Source organism: Schistocerca cancellata, chromosome 4 (genome assembly GCF_023864275.1).
Source record: "Schistocerca cancellata isolate TAMUIC-IGC-003103 chromosome 4, iqSchCanc2.1, whole genome shotgun sequence".
In the NCBI taxonomy this organism is placed as follows: domain Eukaryota; kingdom Metazoa; phylum Arthropoda; class Insecta; order Orthoptera; family Acrididae; genus Schistocerca; species Schistocerca cancellata.
Window position 1 is genome coordinate 697742616 of NC_064629.1, and position 27799 is coordinate 697770414.

The 27799-nt window shown below is 38.3% G+C and overlaps 1 protein-coding gene across 1 annotated transcript in view; it reads right to left on the reverse strand.

Annotated features, from left to right (window-relative positions):
• The window catches only part of LOC126184386 (uncharacterized), an 87495-nt gene that overhangs the window by 14772 nt on the left and 44924 nt on the right, over nucleotides 1-27799 (reverse strand). Inside the window, 3 exon segments of the mRNA XM_049926770.1 lie at nucleotides 2749-2901; nucleotides 17626-17770; nucleotides 24599-24779. Of these exon segments, the coding sequence (XP_049782727.1) occupies nucleotides 2749-2901; nucleotides 17626-17770; nucleotides 24599-24779 (479 nt within the window).

Sequence of the window (27799 nt, forward strand, 5' to 3'; positions counted from 1 at the left end):
ATAAGAATGTGAATTTCTGAAGATCGGTAATTTAACTTTAAAATTATTATTTACAATATGATACAACCTATGTACATTTATTCATAGTAGATTAATTATGTTTCTTGATTTTTACAGGTATGCTTCAGCGGTTAAAACACATTTGAAATTTTAACTAACAAATGTCAGTATGTGCACCATCGAACAGGAGAAAAATTTCATCCCAACTGCATTATTCACACCATAAAACACGCAACTAAGTTGATGATTTGGTCTGTCATCTGTGGCAAGGGAACAGGATGTCTTTACATGGTTAAAGGCATAATGAGGCAAGACCAGTTCAAGGAAGTCCTTCAAAAACAAAAACAGTTAATACCACAGCTCAGAGAATGGTCCCCGAATGGGGAACCATTTATTTTTATGCAGAATGGTGCTCCCTGTCACACAGCCAGGTCAATCAAATCCTTTCTGAAGGAACAAAATATCCCTCTGTTAGACTGGCCACGTAATAGTTCCAACATGAACCCCATAGAAAAAAAAGTATGGGAACTAATGAAGAGGGAGGTGGCAAAAGATGTCATCACAACAAAAACACAGCTCTTTGAGAAGATCATCAATGTGTGGTATCATTATCCGCAAATGCAGGAAACTGTACAGTCCTGCATTGACAGCATGCCATGTCATATTAAGGCTCTCATAGCTCCAAAAGTTGGCTCAACTAGATATTAAAATTAATGTTTTCACTTTCACAATATTTTAATTTTTGTTATAATTATTGAAATAAAATATTTTCAACAAATGCTATGTTTTATTTATTTGTTATATCACCTTAGTTATGAAGTAGACAACTCATAATCATTTTATCACAGTTTATGTATTAAAAACAAACAAATTTTGTTAGACATAAATAAAAAATTTACTTAAAAACTGTAGTGCATCTAATAAATTGGCCAAGGACTGTATTGACATAAAATGCTGTGCACTGATTGCAGCAGAGTTGGTGTATGACACGGCTGCTTTCACAGATGGTCCTGCCTCTGATGGGATAGGATAACCCTGTGACAGTACTGGAACTGGATGTGCTGAGTCGGTGGATTGGGCAGGTCTCACACCTGGGCCTTCCACAGGGGTATGATGCCTGTGGCAATGGGATGGGAGTAGGAATGACATAGGGTTGGTCCAGGATGTCGTGTAGTTTGGATGGGCAATGGAGTATGACTTTAGGAGAGTGGGAAGAATCTTGGATAAGATGCCCTCATTTTAGGGCATTGTGATAAAGTCCTGGCAAAAATTATGCTTCAGTTGTTTCAGTCCAGGGTGATAATGGGTCATGAGGGGGCACATTTTTGTGGTTGATTCTCGGAGGTGGTGGAGGCATTAGGTGTGTGTGAGGATATGGCATGGGAAATCTGGTTGTGGAGTAAGTTTGGGGAGTAGTGCCTGCCTGTGAAGGCCCTCATGAGATCTTAAGCATACTGGGCAAGGAAGTTCTCATCAGTGCAGATATGCTGTCCATGGCTGTGTGGGAGTGATTTTTTGGTCTGCAAGGAGTGACAGCTGCTGAAATGCAGGTACTGTCCCTACACCCTCTACCTAATGGTTTCTCCTTCCTCCCTCCTGTCATTTTGCTTGGGACAGGCAGGTATGGCTGAGGGGCCACATCAAGGTAACATGAGAGTTACCTGGGACAATCTGCAGCAAGCAGATGTGTCTCAGCCTGGATAGCACTTCACTGAGTGGGATGCATTGTATCTGGCTTTATGTTAGAATAAGTTACTTTGGAGACTGCAGTTAGCAGATTTATGTCTCATCCTGGTAAGTATTGCAGTGAGCAGCAAGCATTGTTATCTTGCCATGTGTTAGAGTAACAGGTAGCCTGGAGACTTCGTCACAGGTGGAAGTATGTCTCAGTCAAGTCAAGAGCAACAGTGAGTGCACATCTTGTGTATTATGAGAATAAACATATTTTTATATCAAGGGTTGTGTTCTGGTAATTCATTTTAGTGAAAATAAGGGGCGACAGTGAATACTCTTGTACAATACACTTACAAAGTAAATGGACCACTGCAGAACCAGAGACCTGCAAGTGAATTGCATACACATTGATTTTTCATTCTCCTGACATATGTGAAATTTGGCATCTAGAACATTTTCCATTTCCTCTTTAGTTGTACCAAAATATACTGAACAGCTGATGATGGTATTTCAGTTAGAATTGAAACCTTTTCATTTCTTTTTCCATTTGCCTGTGAATTTATAATCTATATTCAGTTACAAATGAATCACATTTGACCCTAACGGTCAGTTTATATGCTTAGGGATTGGCAGTTTTATATAAAGGCAGAACTACTATACATTGTCAATCATATTACATTTATCACCACCTAGATGTGATGTTAAGAAACATAGTTCATGATGAAGGTTATTTGATGCCCACTGGTCAAGTAGGTGCATAAGGGAATGGACAGGGTATTCGTATGAATTTCACTCACTGCTATATGTTACATATCTTTATTGCTGATGATAAATGAAATTTTTCAGTTTTTGTTAGTAACTTAAATGTAACTTAATATATTTGACAATTTAACAAAGTAATTATCCATGTTAAAGTTGTTGGCAACATTCCCTCATGCCACTGTGAAAGGGGAATATTGTATTGTTATATTTTAAGAGTTGTAGGTGTAATCTTTATGTAGATGGTTTTGTTATTTCTGTATACTTTTAATAATATTTTATTCTAACACATAAATTCAATTAAAGGTTTGTTACCTCTCATCCATAACCTCCCAAGGGAATCCTTCATGTGGAATTGGGTAGCGGCAATCATCGCAGCAGTTGCAGTGGCGTGCTGTGTGCTGTTGTTGATACATATAACGACACCTCATCTCCAATTGTTCCCAGTACATTTTCTTTTTTTCATGACTGAAAAATTAAAACAAACTCCAATAAATGTTAAGTTAGAATTGTAACTTTTTCATTTCTTTTTCTATTTGCCTATAAATTTATAATCCAGATTCAGTTACAAATGAGCCACATTTGACCCTAACTGTCAGTTTATATGCTTTGCTAAGTGAAGTTTGTGAACTGCTTGCATAGATCTGTGATGAAAATATTTTGTTAGAGGGCTAGCAGCACCATCATGAATAGCTTTTGAGAAAACTGCAGGGCACCATGTCCACAGTTTATGTTGCCTACACTAATACATTATGACCTACCACCATACTACAGAGGGACAACTCACCATTCAAATGAACCAGGAGGCAACAAGAGTCATGTATACCACACTGTTTTGTTGAATTCTGCTGTATATAGATTACTGAAGGAGACAGATGGACTTTAACCATGCTAAAAATGGTGCATGAACAGAAAAAATTTGATCCAATGAAGCCATATGGTTCCGGCAACTTTTTTCAAGTCTCAAATATCTATGATGCACATTTTCAGACTGAAGCAATGAATGAAAAACAGTTTTATTTGATTAAAGCACCTATGATTGGATTTCAGACAGGATTCTCCATTTTATTTGATGCTGAGGTATTATTCCAATACAGCGGGAGAGACTCTGCAATGTTGTTCAAGTTTTGGGGGGAATACCAAGTGGGCTGAGGTGTGAATGGGAATTTGGATTGAGGAGGGAGGTGTGCTAGGTTGTCCATGCTGTTGTGCAAAGCCACTGCACCAGTGTGGCATAGTGGTTGTGCATCTGCCAAGTGAGTAGAGACCCAGGTTTGAATCCTGGCCTTGGTACAAATTCTCATTCACCGCTTCAATGTCCATACACACAGAAAAAAAGATTTGAATTAGCTCTATGGTATTGAAACTGGGATGTGTTGACTGATGACTTTTCCAAATAATCATATTTTCCACTTTATGAGATGGATGTTGATATTTTGTGCTTTTATGACAGTAACTGAGATACATGAAATTTTGAATGAATTAAAAAAAAAAATGTGTTGGTGGTTTGATGGCATATGTTTGTGGTTTATTTCTAATCACCATGACAACCAGAAAATAAGTATTTTTTTTTTAATGTGGTTAACTTCATTTCTTGACAATGGGTGGCCACAATGGAGTGAGTGGTTTCCATCCATCTGCAATTCAATGTTCTCCTAGTATGGCCCATTTTTAATAATAGTCATGCCTGATGGTTTAATGGTGAAGCACATATCTGGAAACTGAAAGGTTGCAGGATCAAATCTCAGCCAGACCACAAAGTATTTCCATCTGCCTTTAACTATCCTTCACCTCTCAATAATGTGAAGATTCACCAGGACTGACAGGTGGTTTGGATTCCACATTAAACTGTACTTCAGCTTTCCCTGGTATGATTACTAGGGTAGGTTAGGGACATGTAAGTTTCTGAAGAGGCATCCAATTGAAAGACTCACACCAAACCTTTGAGCCGCATGGACTCAGTATTATTGTCTCTGATGATTTTGTTGTTGGTTGGTTGGTCAGTTTAAAGGCAGGGGGAGGGACCAAACTGCTTGGTCATTGGTACCATATCATTGTTAATGGGATGTTAAGCCCTATACTTCCTATCTTTCATCCTAAATGAGGTATAAATGAAGCCATGCTACAAAGAAAAAGAAAGGAAGATTAGAGTTTAACATCCCATCAATGATGAAGTTCTATTTCAATGCTTGTTTTCAAAAATTCTTTTTCATGTGTATTCTGATTTCACATCTTCTAAGTTCTGAGGACTTTTGCCTTATAGGCCTTTTTCATTCTACAGAAGAGGAAAAGGTCACACAGGAGTTTGGACCTGCTGAGTAAGGTGGGTGCAAAATCTTGGGTATTTCATTATCTTGGGTATTTCATTTCGGCCATGAACTGCCTAATACTTCATGACATAGGATCAAGAACATTGTCATTTTGGAGGAACCTTGGATCACTATAATGTGGACAATTTTTTTGCTGTATTGGCTCAAGCAGTCATTTTAGTATTTGAAGGTATGCACATTGGACAAAAACTAGTCACTCTCAGAAGGTGTTATACTAATACTGGGTAACATAGTCTCTGATCTTGCTAATGGCCTCAAAAAGTGAGGAAGAGAGTCCACAAATTTCTTTAGGTATGTCACATCCAACTCAAACCACTCATTTGTGATTAGAACCTGTAGAGCTACAAAATTGTGGGGATGTTGACTGCTAGATTTCACCTGCTGTTTCAAATGGTCCCAGACATTTTCTATGGGATTAACATTGGGTAATTTATATCTCAGTTGAAATTCAGTAAGGTGCCTGAGTGTTTATCAAACCAGAATTTATACATGCTGCTCTGTGAAAATGGCTGTTGTCATCTTGGAGAATTGAAGTATCCACAGCATACTCATCATGAAGATGTAGAAGAAAAGGCTATCCTTGGTCACCAAGAATGTTCACAGTAACTTGAATAAATGGGCTAAAGTCACATTGTGAAAAACATCTTCAAAAAACCATGGAACTACCTCTGACCTGAACTACATCTGGATCAGAATAAAAAAAGGTGTCTGACAGCTGTTTGATTACAGGACAGCAACAATCAGTCAAAAAATGAGCTCAGTCATGCCTTCTGTTCACTGTTGTTGTATTTCTCTGCTGTCTCATCAGTTTCTAGTTGCTACAGCCAGCTGTGGATGATACTTGCAACCAGTAATGTAATAATCATGGTTAATTTTCATTGTCTCCATTGCTTTCTTTTAAATAAACCCAGTAATGCACATTAATGAGCAGCATGTGAATGTATTCAGTATGGAATTGCCCAGCTCTTGCTGTCACTGCCATATTTCATGCATAGGCTTAGGTGAACTGACAACATCATCTCTTCCCATGCTGAACAGTCAATTACTTTGTTATTTTGATCATAGTACACACTCTCCTCACACTGCAGGTTAAATGCATTTATTGGACTATCAGTTCACTTGTCACCTTGCATCATTCAAAAACATCTGCTTCCAGTCAGCTACTATCCAATTTGTGTGTTGTTTGGCACACTGAAGATAGGCAGCTTTATGAAATGCTTTGAGTGGCGGTCTTTTGCCAGGTACCCAACTCTAAATGTCATATTACATGTAGTTCCCTTCATAAGGTTCCCTTGGAAACTGGTTGAGATGGCTCTGAAGTCAATGACAGCAGCAAAATGTCAGTAGAGTTTGAAACTGGTTGTCATTGCTGAGGTGTGACATTTGTCAGTTAGGATCTGTTTATGATCATTGATTTATACCATATTACATGGCCCTGAATGGTATATCATTCCTTGTTGACACATTGTACAGTCCAAATTAATACACTAACAGATCTGGCAGCATCATTCATGGTGTGGGAATCATCATGTTAGCTCCTTTCTGTTATGTCACCATGGTGATCCATGGAATTGCACCGATTCCATTCAACCAACTGGCACATATACACCACTTCATTGATATAGCTTATGCCAGTAGTGGAGGGTCACTTGATGACCTGGTACCAATTCTGCAGTGCTCCAAAGTGTCACTCTCTTGACATGGAGGGTGGGGCAGGAGGAGAGGAGTAGGGAAGTTGACTAATATTTTGTACAGTGATCTTATTAACATTGGTTAACTGTGTTGTGGTTCTCAGATACTTTGCTTTCTTAGCCATGCTGATGAAAACATCTTCCAAAGGCTTGGATTGTTTTGTATTTATTCAGGTGACAGAGACTGGCTGAAAGAGCTGCAGATCTGGATTTAAATCTTAGCTGATCCTGTGCACACTTAATCTTAGATTGTATTTACTTAATTTCAACATTTACAGTCATGAAGTCATAATTTTAAAGAAACATTTTCAGTAAATTTTATCACTGTAATGGGAAATCCAAAAGAAACTGTTCAAGAGAAACAAAAAAAAAAAATCAATAAAATATAAAATCTCACTACAACCAAGCTGCACTTCTCACAAAAATGTATAGAAATATGTTGGACATTGCATTAATAATGAAAAAATTGCCATGATAGGTTTTTTTTTACATGCAAGTAGCACTCTGGGAATCCCAGTTATTATTTAGACATGTTTTCTAACTGTTGCATCTAGTAGCAAGTGTGCCTAGATTTTGGTGTGCAATACTTGGCTGTTAGTAATGTTCATTACTGTTACTGTGAATATTTAGGTTAATTTTCTGCATTTGACATTTTAAATTGGAGCTCAACACTCCATTAAATTGAAGTTATACAATCGTAAATCCAAATGTGCAAATGTAACATGTTGCTTCTATCATTTAGTATAGTGAGGGGTGTTCAAGAATGTGAAGATTCAAAACGTCTGTGTAGGATTGTTCAGAGCCTCCATGTGGGGAAAATAGTACATGTGAAATTTCTCATGATGAACAGGTGTTTCATATGGAGTTGGTTAGCAGTCTCTTCAGATTATTTACAAAAGTTGTCCTTCCATATTCAACACATAGAAGAACTGGAATCACCTGACTTTAAGACATAATACGAACTTGAAAATTTGGCATTTCTACAAGTGGAAAAGAGTGTTAACTGGCTATTAAGCATATAGTGAGCAGAAAAACTACACTGTCTGTTCAATAGAACTGCAAATGTGCACATCTGTTGCATCTAGACAACTAAGAACTCACATAAATGAATTTTATGCAATACTTCTAAGGGAAAACACTATTTCTTCCAATAGATGCTGCTCCATAATATAATATGCAATGTAATATAAAGAGCATCTTTTCTGGCAACTACTACTAATGATACAGATGATCTACACTACTAGCCATTAAAATTGCCACACCACGAAGATGACGTGCTACAGACGCGAAATTTAACTGACAGGAAGAAGGTGCTGTGATATGCAAATGATCAGCTTTTCAGAGTATTCACACAAGGTTGCTGACATGAGGAAAGTTTCCAACTGATTTCTCATACATAAAGAGCAGTTGACCAGCGTTGCCTGGTGAAACGTTGTTGTGATGCCGCATGTAAGCTTTGATAAAGGTTGGATTGTAGCCTATCACGATTGCAGTTTATCGTATCGCGACATTGCTGCTCGCGTTGATTGATATCCAATGACTGTTAGCAGAATATGGAATCGGTGGGTTCAGGAAGGTAATACGGAATGCCTTGCTGGATCCCAATGGCCTCGTGTCACTAGCAGTCAAGATGACAGGCATCTTATCCGTGTGGCTGAAACAGATTGTGCAGCCACGTCTCGATCCCTGAGTCAACAGATGGGGACGTTTGCAAGACAACAACCATCTGCATGAACAGTTCGACGTCGTTTTGCAGCAGCATGGACTATCAGCTCGGAGACCATGGCTGTGGTTACCCTTGATGCTGCATCACAGACAGGAGCACCTGCGATGGTGTACTCAATGACGAACCTGTGTGCACGAATGGCAAAACTTCATTTTTTCGAATGAATACAGGTTCTGTTTACAGCATCATGATGGTCACATCCGTGTTTGGCGACATGGTGGTGAACGCACATTGGAAGTGTGTATCCATCATCGCCATACTGGCATATCACCGGGCATGATTGTATGGGTGCCATTGGTTACACATCTCGGTCACCTCTTGTTCGAACTGCCGGCACTTTGAACAGTGGACATTACATTTCAGACGTGTTACGACCCGTGGCTCTACCCTTCATTTGATCCCTGTGAAACCTTACATTTCAGCAGGATAATGCACAACCGCATGTTCCAGATCCTGTACAGGCCTTTCTGGATACAGAAAATGTTCAAGTGCTGCCCTGGCCAGTACATTCTCCAGATCTCTCACCAATTGAAAATGTCTGGTCAATGGTGGCCGAGCAACTGGCTTGTCACAATACGCCAGCCACTACTCTCGATGAAGTGTGGTATTGTGTTGAAGCTGCATGGGCAGCTGTACCTGTACACGCCATCCAAGCTCTGTTTGACTCAATGCCCAGGCATATCAAGGCCATTATTACGGCCAGAGGTGGTTGTCCTGGGCACTGATTTCTCAGGATCTATGCACCCAAATTGCGTGATAATGTAATCACATGTCAGTTCTAGTATAATATATTTGTCCAATGAATACCCACTTATCATCTGCATTTCTTCTTGGTGTAACAATTTTAATGGCCAGTAGTGTATTTATGTGCTCATGTCGCACATGAAATCAGAATGATTTAATGATATTTTGAGGAAAGCATTTACATACTATAAATTGCTACTGAAAGTACTACAACATGAGAAAGGTCATATTCACTCTCATGATATTGCTTCAGTAAATAAGAATAATTTCATTCCTGGGAGTCATTTAACTTCTCTACAGCCAACAAATAGGAAAGTTTGTGTACTCTATGGTTCAATGTCTCATTGTCAGCAAGGTATTAGAGATGGAACACCAGTTCATTTTTACAGGGATGTGAGAGGGTCTTAGCCAAGTGTTTGTCAAAGAAAGCACCTCTGCCTTCATTTTAAGTCATCATCATCATCATTTAAGACTGATTATGCCTTTCAGTGTTCAGTCTGGAGCATAGCCCCCCCTTATACAGTTCCTCCATGATCCCCTATTCAGTGCTAACATTGGTGCCTCTTCTGATGTTAAACCTATTACTTCAAAATCATTCTTAACCGAATCCAGGTACCTTCTCCTCAGTCTGCCCTGACTCCTCCTACCCTCTACTGCTGAATCCATGAGTCTCTTGGGTAACCTTGCTTCTCCCATGCGTGTAACATGACCCCACCATCTAAGCCTGTTCGCCCTGACTGCTACATCTATAGAGTTCATTCCCAGTTTTTCTTTGATTTCCTCATTGTGGACACCCTCCTGCCATTGTTCCCATCTACTAGTATCTGCAATCATCCTAGCTACTTTCATATCTGTAACCTCAACCTTGTTGATAAGGTAACCTGAATCCACCCAACTTTTGCTCCCATACAACAAAGTTGGTCGAAAGATTGAACGGTGCACAGATAACTTAGTCTTGGTACTGACTTCCTTCTTGCAGAAGAGAGTAGATCGTAGATGAGCGCTCACTGCATTAGCTTTGCTACACCTCGCTTCCAGTTCTTTCACTATGTTGCCATCCTGTGAGAATATGCATCCTAAGTACTTGAAACCGTCCACCTGTTCTAACTTTGTTTCTCCTATTTGGCACTCAATCCGTTTATATTTCTTTCCCACTGACATTACTTTCGTTTTGGAGATGCTAATCTTCATACCATAGTCCTTACATTTCTGATCTAGCTCTGAAATATTACTTTGCAAACTTTCAATTGAATCTGCCATCACAACTAAGTCATCCGCATATGCAAGACTGCTTATTTTGTGTTCACATATCTTAATCTCACCCAGCCAGTCTATTGTTTTCAACATATGATCCATAAATAATATGAACAACAGTGGAGACAGGTTGCAGCCTTGTCTTACCCCTGAAACTACTCTGAACCATGAACTCAATTTACCATCAACTCTAACTGCTGCCTGACTACCCATGTAAAGACCTTTAATTGCTTGCAAAAGTTTGCCTCCTATTCCATAATCTTGTAGAACAGACAATAGCTTCCTCCTAGGAACCCGGTCATATGCCTTTTCTAGATCTATAAAGCATAGATACAATTCCCTGTTCCACTCATAACACTTCTCCATTATTTGCCGTAAGCTAAAGATCTGGTCCTGACAACCTCTAAGAGGCCTAAACCCACACTGATTTTCATCCAATTGGTCCTCAACTAATACTCGCACTTTCCTTTCAACAATACCTGAGAAGATTTTACCCACAACTCTGATTAAAGAGATTCCTCTGTAGTTGTTACAATCTTTTCTGTTTCCATGTTTAAAGATTGGTGTGATTACTGCTTTTGTCCAGTCTGATGGAACCTGTCCCGACTCCCAGGCCATTTCAATTATCCTGTGTAGCCATTTAAGACCTGACATTCCACTGTATTTGATGAGTTCCGACTTAATTTCATCCACCCCAGCTGCTTTATTGCACTGCAATCTATTGACCATTTTTTCCACTTCCTCAAATGTGATCCTATTTCCATCATCATTCCTATCCCATTCTACCTCGAAATCTAAAACATTACTGATTGCATTTTCACCTACATTGAGCAACTCTTCAAAATATTCCCTCCATTAAGTGACAAAAATAAATCAGTATGTTGAGATAGGGATTTCTCGACTACAATTCAAGTGGCTATATACTGTGCTATATTACTTGAATGTTGTTCTCTATGGAAATGAAATATAACATTATCCATAATAGAATTTGTCAATTGAATTGATGTTTCAATGGTTATGAGTAAGTTTATGGAGTTGATAACTTCATACATTTCTATGCTAACAAAAAACATTATATTCAGAAACAAAAATTCAAATACAGAAGTAATAATTCTGAATGGAATGACACATATTATGCAGTTACTACACATCCATTCAGAATTATTACTTCTGTATTTGAATTTTTGTTTCTGAATATAATGTTTTTTGTTAGCATAGAAATGTATGAAGTTATCAGGAGCATTATTCAAGTGTATTCAACCCAAACTGGACTCAAATTTAGAAGGAGTAAGCTTCAGATCATTGTCTATCTATTCAGATTTATGTTTTCCTGAACTACTTCTTGTAAATGCCAGAATCGTTTTCTGTAAAGTGTAAAGACTACAGCAGAGTCCTCCCCATGTCCTTCTCCAGCTGTCTCTAGTAATGACTGAGACATTAAACTATAACTAAGCAACAATCAAGCAACATGGCATAATTTTTAAGCCCATAGACTTATGTTGGGAAGGGATTAAATCCTTGTATCACACCCTGATTCAGTTTCTTCATAGTTTTTTTAGACATGGCTTAATTTGAAATATGGTCCTTTTATAAATCAATGACTTAGACCCTCATACAACCTTCTTCAAATGAACAAGTGCTCCATTTATAGTTACCTCACTTGCAAGTTAATATTCTTCTACCACCTCGTTGTCCCCTACCATGTCTAGGAGCTCTTCTTTTCTGCAATGACTACTCTCCTCATTGACAGTAAACTCAAACTATTTGGCATATTATATATGAGCAAGTATGGCTGCTGACTGCAGTAGCTTGCTTAGCAGGTCAGTGGGCATTCACTTTCTTATTTGTATGAGGGCAAGGTAAAAGGTTATTGGCCTGCCAGTGAGAGATTTTTTAAAATCAAAAATCATGCACTTATTGTTTTGTCCCCTTGTTCAAGATTTCCACAATGTGCTGATTACATCCCTGAAGTGTGATTTTTTAAGTTCTCAATAAACCCATTTATGTCTACTCTAACTTCTTCCTGTCACTCAAAATATTTTCCCATGCCAATTTCTTTTTAGGTCTGTGAGTACTATAAGCACACCAGAAGATGTTACACCAGTTTTTAAGCAAGTCAGCTACCTCCAACATTACATCATGAACTACCAGAATTGGCCCACCTACCACACTAGCAATGAGAGGGCTGATGTTTGTCACTTGGAGTTTGCTACTAATGTTGCACTTGCATGTGAGGCATTTTGTTTTTCTCTTGTTTTATCCCTGATACCTCTAACAATGGACATCTCATGGCACAATCATAGTTGGTAGACATCAGAAGATGCCAAATGTTGTCAACATGGTGGATGTTCCAACCACTTCATACTCAGATCTCTATCATTTCCCCATTGCCAACAACTTTCAGGTCATTTGCAATGTCATGATTTTTTCTGGAACATTTCAGACTTCTTCACATATATTTTGTAATGCAATTGGTCCAGAAGATGTTTTAAGTATTAGCCAGTCATTGTTTTACTCTTTGAAAGGTAATCATGGCCAACCCTTTGCACCAGAGAAATTTACTTCACCTATTTTGGTGCAAGGCAACATCATTATGCCACTGATTTGCTTACTGTTTTGTTTCTCACTTAATATGGTAGATCAAGCTTTCATCTACAGTAACAAGTCAGGGCATAATATCACTGAAAAATTCATTTTCATATTTGCTTTTGGTCTGTATTCTGCAAATGTGACACATTTACTGCACAAAACCTTTTCATTATAAATACCTTTTGTGTGCAGTCTATTTATACACTGTCCCTAATTTAGAAAAGTTTCTGTTGTTGCTAGAATTCAAAACAAAGTATTTAATTATGACATATTTTTCAGGTTATTCACTTTAATGAAACACACAATGCATGGACATTTTAAATTGTTGTATGAGTAAAACTATTTTCTAGATTAAGTTGACACTTGAGTTGTATTACTATGCAATTTTTACCATCATATTTTCATTGTAATCATAATTACTTCTCCTGACCAGCAAGCTGGGTGTGATTCTATGTGAGTCTCTTCAACATTGTCCAGTCACGTTATTGTGACCATCTGTCAAAAGCCTGAATAACAACCTTTTGCAATGCAGACCACTGCAAACATACACAAAAAGAGTCACTGAGACTCTCAAAGGCACAAACAGGGATGTGGAGCCATGCCACTCCAGTACCATGACCACCTGTGCTTGGTTTCTCAGCTGAGAATCCATGGTGCAAACAGCCCAGTCAAGGTGGTCCCACAGATTCTCAGTTGGGTTTAAATCTGGGGAGTTTGGTGTTGTGCCCAGGGGAGTTTAGTAAACTCATCCTGGTGTTCTTCAAACCACACATGTACACTGTGAGCTGTGTGAAATGTTACAATGTCCTGTTCATAGATGCGAGTGTGCTGAGGAAAAACAAACTGCATGTAGGGGAGGACACGGTCTCCAAGGGTAGATGCATACTCGTGTTGATCCACTGTGCCTTTCAGGATGATGCCATCACTGAGGCAATGCCGTGAAAATAATTACCAGGCTATAATGTTCCTTCCTAGTTGGAGAGTATTGGCTTCAGACATTTCACACTGTAGACACCAACAACCATATGTCCAATGGAGCATAAAACATGATTCATCTGAAAAGGCCACCTGTTGCCACTCAGTGGATGTCCAATTACAGTACTGGCATGCAAATTCCAGCCTTTGTCACTGATGGACAGCAGTCAGCATGGGTGTGTGAATCAGGTGCCTGCTGCTAGTCCCATTCACATTAGCTGAATGGTTGTTCAGCAGACACAATTGGTAGCCCCTTGGTTCATCTGGGTAGTCAGTTGCTTTGTTCACCCTTGTCATCTATGCCCCATGGTACATCACAGTTGCCTCATTACCAGTTTTTGATAGCACTAGTTTGCCATGCATGGTATATTTTAACCATGGCTGCATGCGAACAGTGTACAAACTTAGCCATTTTGGAAATTTTTCCACCCTTCATCCAAAAGCCAATGATAATGCCCTTTTTGACATCAGGTAAATTGCTACGTTTCCACATTATGACAATGACTGCACTGTTTTTCACATTCCTCTGGCACACATTTTATACCCTCCACAGTTAGTGCTACCACCTGCCATCTGTGAGTAGTTATTGCATGATGATGTTGAACATAGACAGTGGTCACATTAATGTGAGTATATGTTGTATTATGCTTTGTTAATACACAATTTATGTTCTTGTTCATACACTGATGCCAATTTATATATATAATTTTGAGGGCCTTGAAGATCTGATTCTCCCTGTAATCACCATAATGTCTTTCTCTTTTTGTCTTTTCAGATGCATTTTGATAAAAGCATACTCAAGGAGATGTACATAGAACCATTATTGTCATATGAACATACCACTACAGTCATTCTACTTCAAGGATTTACAGTAGTCTTTTTATGGTCCTAGTTGTTATTGGATATCTTCAAAGTTTATATTATCATTGTTTGTCCTTTGTATATGAGAAAGTGGAAGTGCTATTGTTGCCTTGAGATTACTCTTTGGTGGCCTACTAATTTTTGATTATATCCAAACATCACTGTAGGTAGAAAATATGCTCTGCATAAGCAATACTGCAATATGTAACATGCTAGATGGGGGAATATGGAAAAATTTGTACTTTGTTTCCATTCTTTTAGTGTATGGTATATCTAAAACTATAATGCTACCTAAGTTCTGAAATTTCTCCCTCTTCTCTCTCTCTCTGTCTCTTTCTCTCTCTCTGTTCATTCTCAATTTCAGAACAGACTGTTGGTAAATTTTGGCTAAGCTCTAAACCCATTGTATTGGTTTTTCTGATTTTGAGACCCATCCCAATAAGTTCTTCATGTCATAGATTTAATTTAGCTAGCTCTTCAGCTCCTGTCACACCCTATACCACTATATCACAGATAAAGTGTATTCTGTCAGCACATGTGAAGTAAAGACCACATCATGATTAGTTTTGTGACTTGATAACTCAATATTTCACAATGAAGAGTATTCCCAAGCATCAACAGCAGTACTGGACATGCCAGATTTTGTAAATATTGTGTGAATCACGAACCAATGCAATAAAAGATCGTTTTCTACATAAGGAGCTGAACTGAGCAGATACCTCATTGGAATACATCAGTCTGAATATAAAGGGTTTATTTGATGGTTTTTCTATCAGAACTTGTGTTGTATGACAACAAAGAATTTCAAAACACAGTCACATAAAGACTTATTGAACACATTTTTAGTATGACATTTTATAATACAGCATTAAAAAATTTACACATCAGTGGTTGAAAGTGTTACAGAATCACTACATTCAAAAATATGGATGGAAATATGACCTCCCACAGTGTTCTACTCCCTCAGTTGGTGCATGTATCGTGACTGTAGAAGTTAAAATTTTGTTTGAGTTAAACTTGGGAAGTTTGGAGTGAAACAAGTGAGAAGCACAAACTTTGAGTAATTCAAAGGGATGTGCACAAAAAACATCTTGGTAGTATACTGTCTTCAAATACAGCGAGTTGAGTTCTATTTTCCAGTGGCTATATAATTTTAACTTCTCATAGATGTTCAGATCTCTCGTGAAAGCAGTTTTTTCTAGAAGGAGATGGAGTGTTTTTAAAGCTCTCATTTTCAATATGTTAAGCAGTCTTGAATCTGTTGATGTATACACAATGTCCTTTGGAATTTTCTCTGTGCATCTTCAGCAATCATTATTAAAAGTAATGCAGCTTCATATGTATTGATTTACAGAAGTCCAATCTGAGTAGTTGGAATTCTGGGTATAACTGACAATTTAGCTGGTGTTGCAGCTCACACTGATGAACATCCACCAAGTGATGATATTTGAGCACTCACAAATGTTATTGGAAATCATGTGAATAATATCTGCTATAATGTATTGTGTGAAGATAGCTAAAGGGATTAGGTATTGGAGGTGTGTGTTGTTGCTTTTTTTTTTTTTTTTTTTTATAGCTTTTAATACTTCATCCATTATGGAGTGATGGTAAACAACTTATAAGTTAGACCTGAGACTGTGTTTCAGATGTATCTGATCTTCTGTTCTTTAACTATTATCATAGTAAAATTGTTTCCCTCTTCAAATTATTCCAATATGTGCTTACATGATACTTTCACAATGTTCAGAAAGATAGTTACAAGTAATTTATTTGTCTCCCAGTTCTTCTCATGATACACTGTTTTCAGAAAAACATGTTCAACAATTTACCAACTAGGACTAACGTTGTGTTATTCCACCTTCAGTGCAGATTCAGTAGATTTTCTTAACCTGGCCACATGAATTGACTCATATACTTTAGAGGAAGTGAAATCAAAGTAAACAACTCTGTCAGTGCATTTTTTTCCTATAACCCTTTTTGAAGAGAGGGATGATGATGCATTACTTTTAGTCTCTAATTGTTATATTTACTTTCCAAACCTTGTTGAGTATTCTGTACTACAACTCCTGACCAGTCTCGTCAAGTGCTTTGATTGTTTCTACAGTGATATTATCTGATCCACTACCTTATTGTTTTACACTTTATATACTGCTGTCTTCACTTGTAATCGGGACAAACAATTTGTATTTACATTGCCAAAATAATGCACTCCAACAATCAAAGAAGTATTGCTCTCCCCAATTCCTATCCCTTGTCCAAGCTATGGGAAAAGGTCATTATAAAAATAACAGAGGATCAGCTGAAAATTAATGGATGATGATGGCCTGCTGGAATGATTTTAGCCATAACTGATCAGGAGAGGATCAAAATGTACTTATAAGTTGAAAGACAAGCCCCAGAGTTACAAACATAATGAAAATACATCTTCAGTGATATTGATTACAACTTTGGGACAGGCCAGCATCCTGCAGTGACTGGTCATATTTTCAGCAAATAACATTAAGATTTTTTTAGATGGTCAGATATGCATGGCCATAGCACAAGATGTAGACCAAATGTCTTAGTAGGTTTATACCACTCCCAAAAATTCAGAAATGACCTATTCAACTCAGGAAACTTTGTAAAAGCCCTGTGTCTCATATAAGATAGGAAATTAATGCATGAAACCATTAGAGTAGAATACATAATTTCTTCTATAAACTAAATAAATTATTTTTCAGAAATTAACTTACACCATTTATAACCATTATTAAAAGAAATTCCCACAGTTTAGTAAATAACTGAAGCATGATGTGATTAATTTCAATTCCAAATTAATTTAATGTATTTAAATAATTTGTTTGTTGCTACAAAAATTCAAAAGCAATAATTTCATTTTTTGGTAAAGACCTACAACTCAATTACTTTTACGTAACATTGCAGCCCAAATTATTTTCAGTAGGATTTATTGGATATTGTGTGAGTGTGTGAGGGGTGGGGGGAGGGGGAATGAGAAAATTGTGTATGTGCAGGTTATATTTACCTGAGAAGCTGATAGACCAGCATACAAGAAAAAATACATATTAGAATTCCAATAACAGATAATCCAAATAAAGCTCGTAAGCATGAGTAGAGTGCTCCATGGATGACATCACAGTCTGGTGTTGAGTTGCAAACATACCGTAAACCTGCATGAAAGGAAAAATTTATTTCTAATTAATTTTTTCAATAAAAGAACTACTCAAACATTTATAACACTCACCAACATTGCTTAGTTCTTAGGAAATTTAATTTTAATTTTTTAATGAATTAAAAAATGCCAAAAATCATTCAAAAAGCTCGTATAGGCTCATTAAGAAATTGTTGTTTCCCACATTAAAGCAGTTTTGTTAACAGGATATATATAGAGGCAAAATGCTTAGCTGCCAAGAAGTATCAGAGACACTATGGTTGAAAATCAGAGGTTTCCAAGTGAAGAAACGGTTAGAGGAAACAAGATCAAGCCCTAAACCAGTATAAACATTACCTAGGACTCTGGACACAGTGAGATAAACCTGTGGGTGATTTTCGTAATGAAATCCTGGTTATTCTTGTTTAATTTAATAATTTCTTCTTTTTTGCGCTATCCTATGAAGGATCCTCTGGTTCCAAAAGCTATTTGATGCCTATCTGTGCTGCTGCTTGGAGGTTAAAAAATTTTCTATGTAAATCAAATTGTAGTTTAAGTTTTGTGAACATTTTCCATATAGATATTAATAAATATGACATTATTCTTCACACAGTGTCAGTCACTGCCCAAACGAACCAGTAACGTTTTATCTTTAATAATTTTTAAGACATATTTCTTAGTTGAATTATTAATTTTGCTAGAGAGAGTAAACATATCAACTGTACATCAATATCCAGCTATTTAGTGATACTGTTTGCAATGTAGAGCATGATGAGAGGAGGAGTGAGGGGGACAGAACAGAAAAAAAGTGTTTGCTTCCTGATAGTGAGCCTTTGCATTGAAAAAATGTACAAATTAGATTGTAAAAAGTTTGGCATCTGAGTTTTCATTTTGTATTGTCATTTATTATATAAACTTGAGATGATAATTCTATTTTGTTGTTACACAGTGCCATTTAAAATTCTGATATATATAAATATAGACACACATGGAATGTTATAGTATGTTAAGAATGGTACTATCTACAGGGTGGTTATAATTAAAGTGCAGCTACTCTTGGGGGTCCAGTGCAGGATTTAATTATCATTTGGCAATAAAACTTGGTAGATATGTTAATACATAAATGTGGAGTAACTTACACTGGAAAAAAATTAGTTCCAGTTTTGCTCATCAGGTGCAAATCTGCTGCTATGCACAGTTTGTTTGATGGTATGACATCCATGCTGTCATTTGACAAGCCTTAACATGAGTGGAAAGTATGGCCGTTGAGAAATCAAGAAGAGAGACTGTGCACTGCTAGTGAATTTTTTTTATGTGAAAAGCAGCAATTTAAGTGTTGCAGTGAGAGAGTATAACTGACTGAAAGGCCTGAGGAGAGGCCCAATATCATTAAATGAATTAAGATGATAATGAAATTAAAATCCACAAACAAGCTTGGTGTGGCACCTAGAGAAGGAAGGCTGTAATTGACCACACAGCACATGCCCTGATTAGCGCTAGTGCTCATGCAGTGTCACAAAAACTGTCCAACCCATGGCCAATAGCATGAAAAGTTTTGTGGTCTATTTTACACAGGTACCTGTACAAGATCCAGATGGTGCACCAACTGAAATCCTATGATCTACACAAAGTTCTGAATTTGCTCTTCAGTTTCTGGCATGGATCAAAGTTGATGATGTGGGTGGTCAGGAAATATTGTATGGAGTAATGAGACACATTTTGCACTCCAGGGCGCAGTGAATACACTGAACTGTCAATTTAGGGGCACTGTTAAACTTTGTGTTGTGCATGAAGAGCCACTGCATTCAGCGTATGTGACTGTGTGGTGTGTATTCACAAGCACCTTTATTCTTGGCTAATTTTTCTTTGAAGACAGTCTGCCTCTCAGATGCACCATGACTTCTGGTGATTATTGAGACCTCCTTGTACAGCAGGTGATTACTGCTTTGGAAGAGCATAGTTGTGTTGAAAGCACTGTTTTCATGCAAGATGGGGCAACACCTCATGTTGCATGCCTGGGGAGAGATCTGTTTAATGCAACCTACCATGAACATGTTAGCTCCAGAGGTTTTCCACATGCATGGTCGGCAAGATCACCTGATCTAAATCTGTGTGACTTTTGGTACTGGAGATATCTAAACGAATGGCTTTACCAGGGATACATTTGGCCTCTCCCTGTTCCGTAGGCCAGTATAAAGGAACTCATTACTCAGATTCTACTGAATCTGCTGTGAGAAACTGTTGATTGCATCGTCATCGTAACTGCCGTCTGCTTCACGTCTGCTGTGCAGCGAGCTACGTACAGTATTAACAGTATTAACTGTATTTTTCTTACTTGTTACTTCTTCTTCCTTGTGTTTTTGCTTCTAGGAAGCTTTAATTGTTGAGTGCTAGTGATAGTGTTCGGTAGATTTCGTGTTCATTTTGAATACAGTCAGAGAGAGTCCCTTTAGTCAGCCAGTAGTGCTAGTGTTTGTTCTGAATACAGTCCAGAGACAGGTAGTGCTATTTTCATTGTTTTCTATAAGAAGTGTCTAGTAACCACAGTTTAGTCAACTATCAACTGCCTTTAGTGAATTAGCAGTCTAGTTAAAAGTTGATTAACTCTCAACAGTAAATTGATTTCTTAGGATGGATAGGATGTGTGACTGCTGTGTACGGACGCAGGAGGAGCTGGCCACTGTTTGTGAACAGCTGAACGTGTTGATGGCCACGGTCAGCCATCTTCAGGCTGCTGCCTTGGAGTGTAGCGGCAGTGGGGAGGAGTCTGATGCATCACATGGTACACCCCAGGTGTTACATGCTTCACCCACTGTCCATGCTGTCGAGACATCTTCGCGGGTACCGGGCATGGTTGGGCCACCCTCTCCCCAACGGGAGTGGCGGCTTCAGCAGCATTAGCGGCGCACGAGGCGGAGGGTCAATGTGGAGGCTGGCCGTGTGGCATCGCACGCTCTGCCTGTGAGTGGACATGTGGCCGCTCCTTCAGCAAGGTCCAAGCAGGCACACAGGGGGAGGGGTTTATTAGTGATTTGGAGCTCCAACATTAGGCGGGTGATGGAGCCCCTTAGGGAAATAGCGGAAAGGTCAGGGAAGAAGGCCAGTGTTCACTCTGTCTGCTTGTCGGGGGGGTCTCATCTGAGATGTGGAGGAGGCCCTGCCGGCAGCGATAGAGAGCACTGGGTGCACCCGACTGCAAATTGTTGCTCATGTCGGCACCAATGACTCCTTCCGTCTAGGTCCAGAGGTCATCCGCAGTTCATACAGGCGCTTGGTGGAGTTGGTGAAGGCGGAAAGCCTCACTCGCAGGGTGGAATCTGAGCTAACTATTTGTAGTATCATTCCCAGAACTGGTTGCAGTCCTCTAGTTTGGAGCTGAGTGGAAGGCTTAAGCCAGAGGCTCAGACGATTCTGCGGAGATCTGGGGTGCAAATTTCTCGACCTCCGCTATCGGGTGGAGAAATGTAGGGTCCCCCTGAATAGGTCAGGCATGCACTACACACAGGAAGCAGCTAAAAGGGTAGCGAAGTACGTGTGGAGTGCACATGTGGGTTTTTTAGGTTAGAGAATTCCCTCCCTATGCCTGACAAGATGCCTCCTGAGACGTGGCAAGGTAGGAGTAAGGAAAATGCAACAGGGAATAACAATATTAATGTGGTAATAGTAAACTGCAGGAGCATCTATAGAAAGGTCACAGAACTGCTCTCATTAATAAACAGTCACAATGCCCACATAGTACTAGGGACAGAAAGTTGGCTGAAATCAGATGTGAACAGTAATGAAATTCTAAACTCAGATTGGAATGTATACCGCAGAGACAGGCTGGACGGTGAAGGAGGAGATGTGTTTATAGCGATAAGAAGTGCAATAGTATCGAAGGAAATTGACGGAGATTCGAAATGTGAAATAATTTGGGTGAATGTCACGGTTAAAGCAGGCTAAGACATGGTAATTGGATGTCTCTATAGGCCCCCTGGCTCAGCAGCTGTTGTGGCTGAGTACCTGAAGGATAATTTGGAAAATATTTCGAGTAAATTTCTCCACCATGTTATAGTTCTGGGTGGAGATTTTAATTTGCCGGATATAGACTGGGAGACTCAAACGTTCATAACGGGTGGCAGGGACAAAGAATCCAGTGAATTTTTTTAAATGCTTTATCTGAAAACTACCTTGTACAGTTAAACAGAGACCTGACTCATAGTGATAACATATTAGACCTTCTGGTGACAAACAGACCCGAACTATTTGAAACAGTTAATGCAGAACAGGGAATCAGCAATCATAAAGCAGTTACTGCATTGACGATTTCAGCCGTAAATAGAAATGTTAAAAAAGGTAGGAAGATTTTTCTGTTTAGCAAAAGTGACTAAGAGCAGATTACAGAGTACCTGATGGCTCAACACAAAAGTTTTGTCTCTAGTACAGATAATGTTGAGGATCAGTGGACAAAGTTCAAAACCATCGTACAATATGCATTAGATGAGTATGTGCCAAGCCACTGTATGGTGCACAACAGAGGGTACTGTGTGCCACTACTGGTCATTTTCTTTCCTGTTCCACTTGCAGACAGAGTGAAGGGGTTCTAGGTGCTTCAGTCTGGAGCCGCACTGCTGCTGCGGTCGCAGGTTCGAATCCTGCCTCGGGCATGGATGTGTGTGATGTCCTTAGGTTAGTTAGGTCTATGTAGTTCTAAGTTCTAGGGGACTGATGACCTCTGATGTTAAGTCCCATAGTGCTCAGAGCCATTTGAACCATTTGAACCAGAGTGAAGTTAAAACAACTGTTTATATGCCTCCGTATGAGCCTTAATTTTTCATATCTTAACTTCATTGTCCTTATGTGCAAAGTATGTTGGCGGCAGTTGAATCATTTGGCAGTCAACTTCAAATGCCAGTTCTCTAAATTTTCTCTATAGTTTTCCTCAAAAAAAAAAAAAAAAAAAAAAAAAAGTGCAGTCTACTTTACAGATAAACCCTACTTTCCTAAAATTCTCCCAATAAACTGAAGCTGATCATTTACCTTCCCTACCACATTTCTCACATGCTTGTTCAATTTCATATTGCTTTGCAATGTTACACTCATATATTTAAATGAGGTGACCGGGTCAAGCAGGACATTGCTAATGCTTTAGCTGAAAATCAAGTGTTTGTTGTTCCTACTCCTCCTCATTAACTTAGTTTTTCTACAATCAGAGATACCTGGCATTCATCACACCAACTAGAAATTCTGTCTAAGTTGTCTTGTATCCTCTTACAGTCACTCAACTTCAACACCTTACCATACACCACAGCATCATCAGCAAACAACCACAGATAGCTGCCCACCCCATCTGCTAAATCATTTACGTATATAGAGAAGAACAGCAGTCCTATGACACTTCCCTGAGGCACTCCTGACAATATCCTTCTATCTGGTGAACACTCACCATTGAGGACAATATACTGGGTTCTATTACTTAAGAAGTCTTCAAGCCACTCATTATTCATACCTTCATTAACAGCCTGCAATAGGCCACCATGTCAAGTGCTTTTTGGAAATCTAGAAATATGGTCTCTCCCCTTTGCCTTTCTTCCATAGTTCTCAGTATATCATGTGAGAAAAGGCCAAGCTGAGTTTTGCATGTGTGATGCTTTCTAAAGCCATGCTGATTTGTGGACATGATCTTCTCAGCCTCAGGAAAATTTATTATATTTGAACCCAGAATATGTTCAAGGATTGTTGGAATAGTTTCCTCCCTCTGTCAGAAGGGCTGTTGCTGGCAATGTTGAGAGGGCAAAGCAGGTCAATGATATCCATCATCCACTGCATGATCATCAAGCTGCAGTCTGTCGATTGAAAACTAGAAAGAGCTTCATCACTTGGACACAGCCACTCTAGCGAACACCTGAGTCTAGCTGTATCACCAGTTGAAAGAGCAATCTGCCACTGGATAACCCTGCAAAGGAAGAGCTGGCCCCAGGAAATGATCTGTTTGGAAATCACACAGTCATCTTAAGGTGGATGTTCCCCAATGACAGACGAAAATGTAAAAATGGGGCATCCTTCCAGGTGGTGGAGACATGCCCTGCAAGAGCAGAACAACACAAGATCTGGATCACTTGCTCATATGCCCTCTACTGGAACAACCTTGCACAATGCAAGACTTGATCAAGGCAAATATCAAGGCCATCAGAATTACTGTGTTCTGGAAATGCCAACTGGACACAGAAATAAATGAATGAGCAATCCCAAAATTTCCTATATAATACTTATATTAGCACTTATAAATGCAATACCATTTAAGATATTTATTCATTTTATAAGATTACATTTACAAATACTTTGACAAGGTAGCAAAAGTGAACTGTAGGAAATGCTGTAATTTTGGTTAGAAAATAAATCACTTGTTTCTCAAGCATTTCATTTCTGTGGTAAGAGAGATGAAAATTTCGGTGCCAGTGTACTTAATACTTCTTTCAGATTCATAGTACATGTCATTCTTGTATGTGGTGGATATTTCTGGATACAGAAAAAAGCACATGAGAGAAAACAAGCAATGGTATGCATCCCCAACTGCTGAAATAATTTGTGACAAGATATTCTTGGACTCAGTCTAACAATGATTCTACTCGTTCTTTTCTGGATGATGCAGATTTTTTTGAACAAGAGAAGAGTCCTCGCCCCCCCCCCCCCCCCCAAAAAAAAAAGTTCCACATAATGGACAATGTGTATACAAATAAACCTTAAGAATTGATTATATAGCTTCTTAAGCTCAAAAACCATTTAAAATTTTTTATTTAATTTTAATAAAATGTTACTCAATCAAATACAAAAAATTTAAAATATTGGATAAACTCAAGGAACCCACCTTCCTCCATTTTGTCTGATGACTGTAGCAAAGCAGAATAGCATGTGCAGGTCTGTGTCTTTTGTGTGTACATACATTCACGTAGAGTTTGGAGCCTACTCATATGTATAACTGTTGTGCTAATTGTCACCACAATACACAGCACACCGCCAACTAAACAACATATCCCACACAGCTTGATCTAAAACAAAACAACAGTTTGTAAATTACAGGTTGTATTTCATTATAAGAAAGGATACAACAGGTAGGAGAGGGCTGTTAGGGGACTCCTAAGGGTATAACAAAATGTATTACATTTTTTAACTCTCATATACCTTTCAGCAACAACTCTTTCAGCATACTGCCTTCCATTTGTAAATGAAGTAATTCAAGATGTGCAATAACATACACTTAATAACAGCCACAGATAAAAGTGTTTGTAAGTAACAGTGATAAAAAAAACTAAGTATTTATGTGTAGATTTTATCTATTATCATCATTTCAAATGTTTGTGGATCTCAAGTTTGAAGAGTTCAGTGATAGGGTTGTTGTCATCAGATTTGACAGCAAGACAGTGCCAACAGTGGTAGCTCCAGTGTACAGAGCAATGTCACAAGCCACAGATGAAGAGAGAGAGAGAGAGAGAGAGAGAGAGAGAGAGAGAGAGAGAGAGAGAGAGAGAGAGAAGTATATGACGATTTTGAATGGATAATTCATTAAGTAAAGGAAGATGAAAATCTGATAGTCCAGGGAGATTGGAAAGCAGTTGCAAGGGAAGAAATAGAAGAAAGGATTATGGGAGAATATGGGCTTGGCACTAGGAATGAGAGAGGATAAAACCAATTGAGTACTACAATAAATTTCAGTTCATAATAATGAATATTGTGTTCAAAAATCACAAGAGGAAGAGGTATACATGGAAAAGATTAAGAGACATGGGAAGGTTCCAGCTGGACTATGTCATGGTCAGACAGAAATTCCAAAATTAGATGTTTGACTGTAAGGCATCACTGGGGGACAAGCCTACTCAAGTTGGTGTGTAGAATCTATGAAATTGGCAACATACCATTAGGTTTTCAGAAAAAATATCATTCACAAAGTGCCAAAGATATCAAGTGCAGATAAGTGCAAGAACTATCACACCATCAACTAACAGCTGATTTTTACAAGCTGCTGACGACATTATGCAGAAGAATGGAAAAGAAAATCAAGGATTCATTATATGATGATCAGTTTGGCTTTAAGAAAGGTAAAGGAACCACAGAAGCCTTCTGACAGAGCAGTTGATAATGGAAGCAAGGCTAAAGGAAAATCAAGGCATGCTTATAGGGTCATCAATCTAGAAAATGGTGCAATATATTTACAATTCTGAGAAAAACAGGAGTAAGCTTTAGGGAAAGGTGGATAACACACAGTATGTACAAGAACCAAGAGGGAACATTAAGACTGGAAGAAAATGGTGCAATATATTTACAATTCTGAGAAAAACAGGAGCAAGCTTTAGGGAAAGGTGGGTAATGCACAGTATGTACAAGAACCAAGAGGGAAAATTAAGACTGGAAGACCAAGAATGAAGTGCTTGGATTAAAAATGGTGTAAGACAGATATGCAGGTATTAATCTATACAATGAAGAAGCAGTTATAGAAATAAAAGAAAAGTTCAAGAGTTGGTTAAAATTAAGGATAAAATGTATCAGTGATAAGATTCCCTGATGACATTTCTAGCCTCAGTAAAAATGAAGAAAGATTACTGGATCTGTTGAACTGAATGAACAGTTTAATGAGTACAGAATATGGATTAAGAGTAAACCAGGAAAAGACAAAGGTAATGAGATGTAGCAGGAATGAGAATAGCATGAAACTTAACATCAAAATTGATGATCATGAAGTAGATGAAGTTAAGGAATTCTGCTATCTTGGAACCAAAATTAACCAACACAGACAAAACAAGGAAGACATAGGAAGCAGATTAGTACAGGCAAAGAGAGCATACCTGGCCAAGAGAAATCTACTGGTATCAAATATTGAGGAAGAAATTTCTGAGGATGTACATTTGGAGCACAGAATTGTATGGTAGAGAACTATGGGCAATGGGAAAACCAGAACAGGAGAAAATCAAAGGATTTGAGATGTGGTGCTAGAGTGGAATGTTGAGAATTCGGTGGACTGATAAAATAAAAAATGAGGAGGTTCTCCACAGAATCAATGAAGGAAGGAACATATGGAAAACATTGACAAGAATAAGGGACACATTAGCAGGACATGTATTACAACATCAGGAAATAACCTTCATGGTACTAGAGGGAGCTGTAGAGGGTAAAAACTGCAGGGGAAGACAGAGATTTGAATACAGCCAACAAATAATTGAGGACATAGGGTGCAAGTGTTAGCCTGATATCAAGAGATTAGTGAAGGATTGGAATCCCTCACAGGCTGCATCAAACCAGTCAGAAGACTAATGACGCCAAAAAAATTTCAAAATTGGGTGTGAAGTCATGTACTTAATTTGTGCCCATTATACTGCACTTTTGTATGAATTTCTTACAACTTTCTTTCAGGCCATTTATTATTTCATCATTTGCTTTTAGTACTGTGCTGTTGTGTTTATGATATTGCTTTTCCTACAGTCTTTATACATTATTTCCCAGGTTGTTTTACAGACACTACCGGCAGAACTTATGTAACAAGCATATGGTAAATATAATTTTATAACAATCTAGGATAACACCAGGATCAGTGTCTGTCTTACTTTGTATGATGTGAGCTTTGATATAGGCCATCATTTTCTAGTTTACTATTTGCAGACTTTACAAAGCTCAGTTCAACATAAACTGTTATGAAGAGACAGACCATTAGGTTGTGGTTTTGCCTCCTAATAGTTATAATAGTGAATTTTTGGTGAAGATAATTCAGTTTTCAAAGGCTATATGAGATTACTTTCTTAGTTGCAGCAAGTTATTGACATAGAAAATTTGTAAAAATGTTTTTTATTCATGTTGCTTAATAATATTTGATCACAAACAATTTCCATGTAAAATAGTATTACTGTTGTAAACTCTTTATAGTGAAATAACTGTGAATCATTCCATAAAGCATGTTCATTAGTAATTAGGAATACAGCAGTCATGTGGTCTGTCAATGAAATTGCTGTGTTTCCTTTGGATTTATGACATGTGAGCACTATTGTTACAGGTTCTTGCATTTTTGTTGCATGTGACAGCA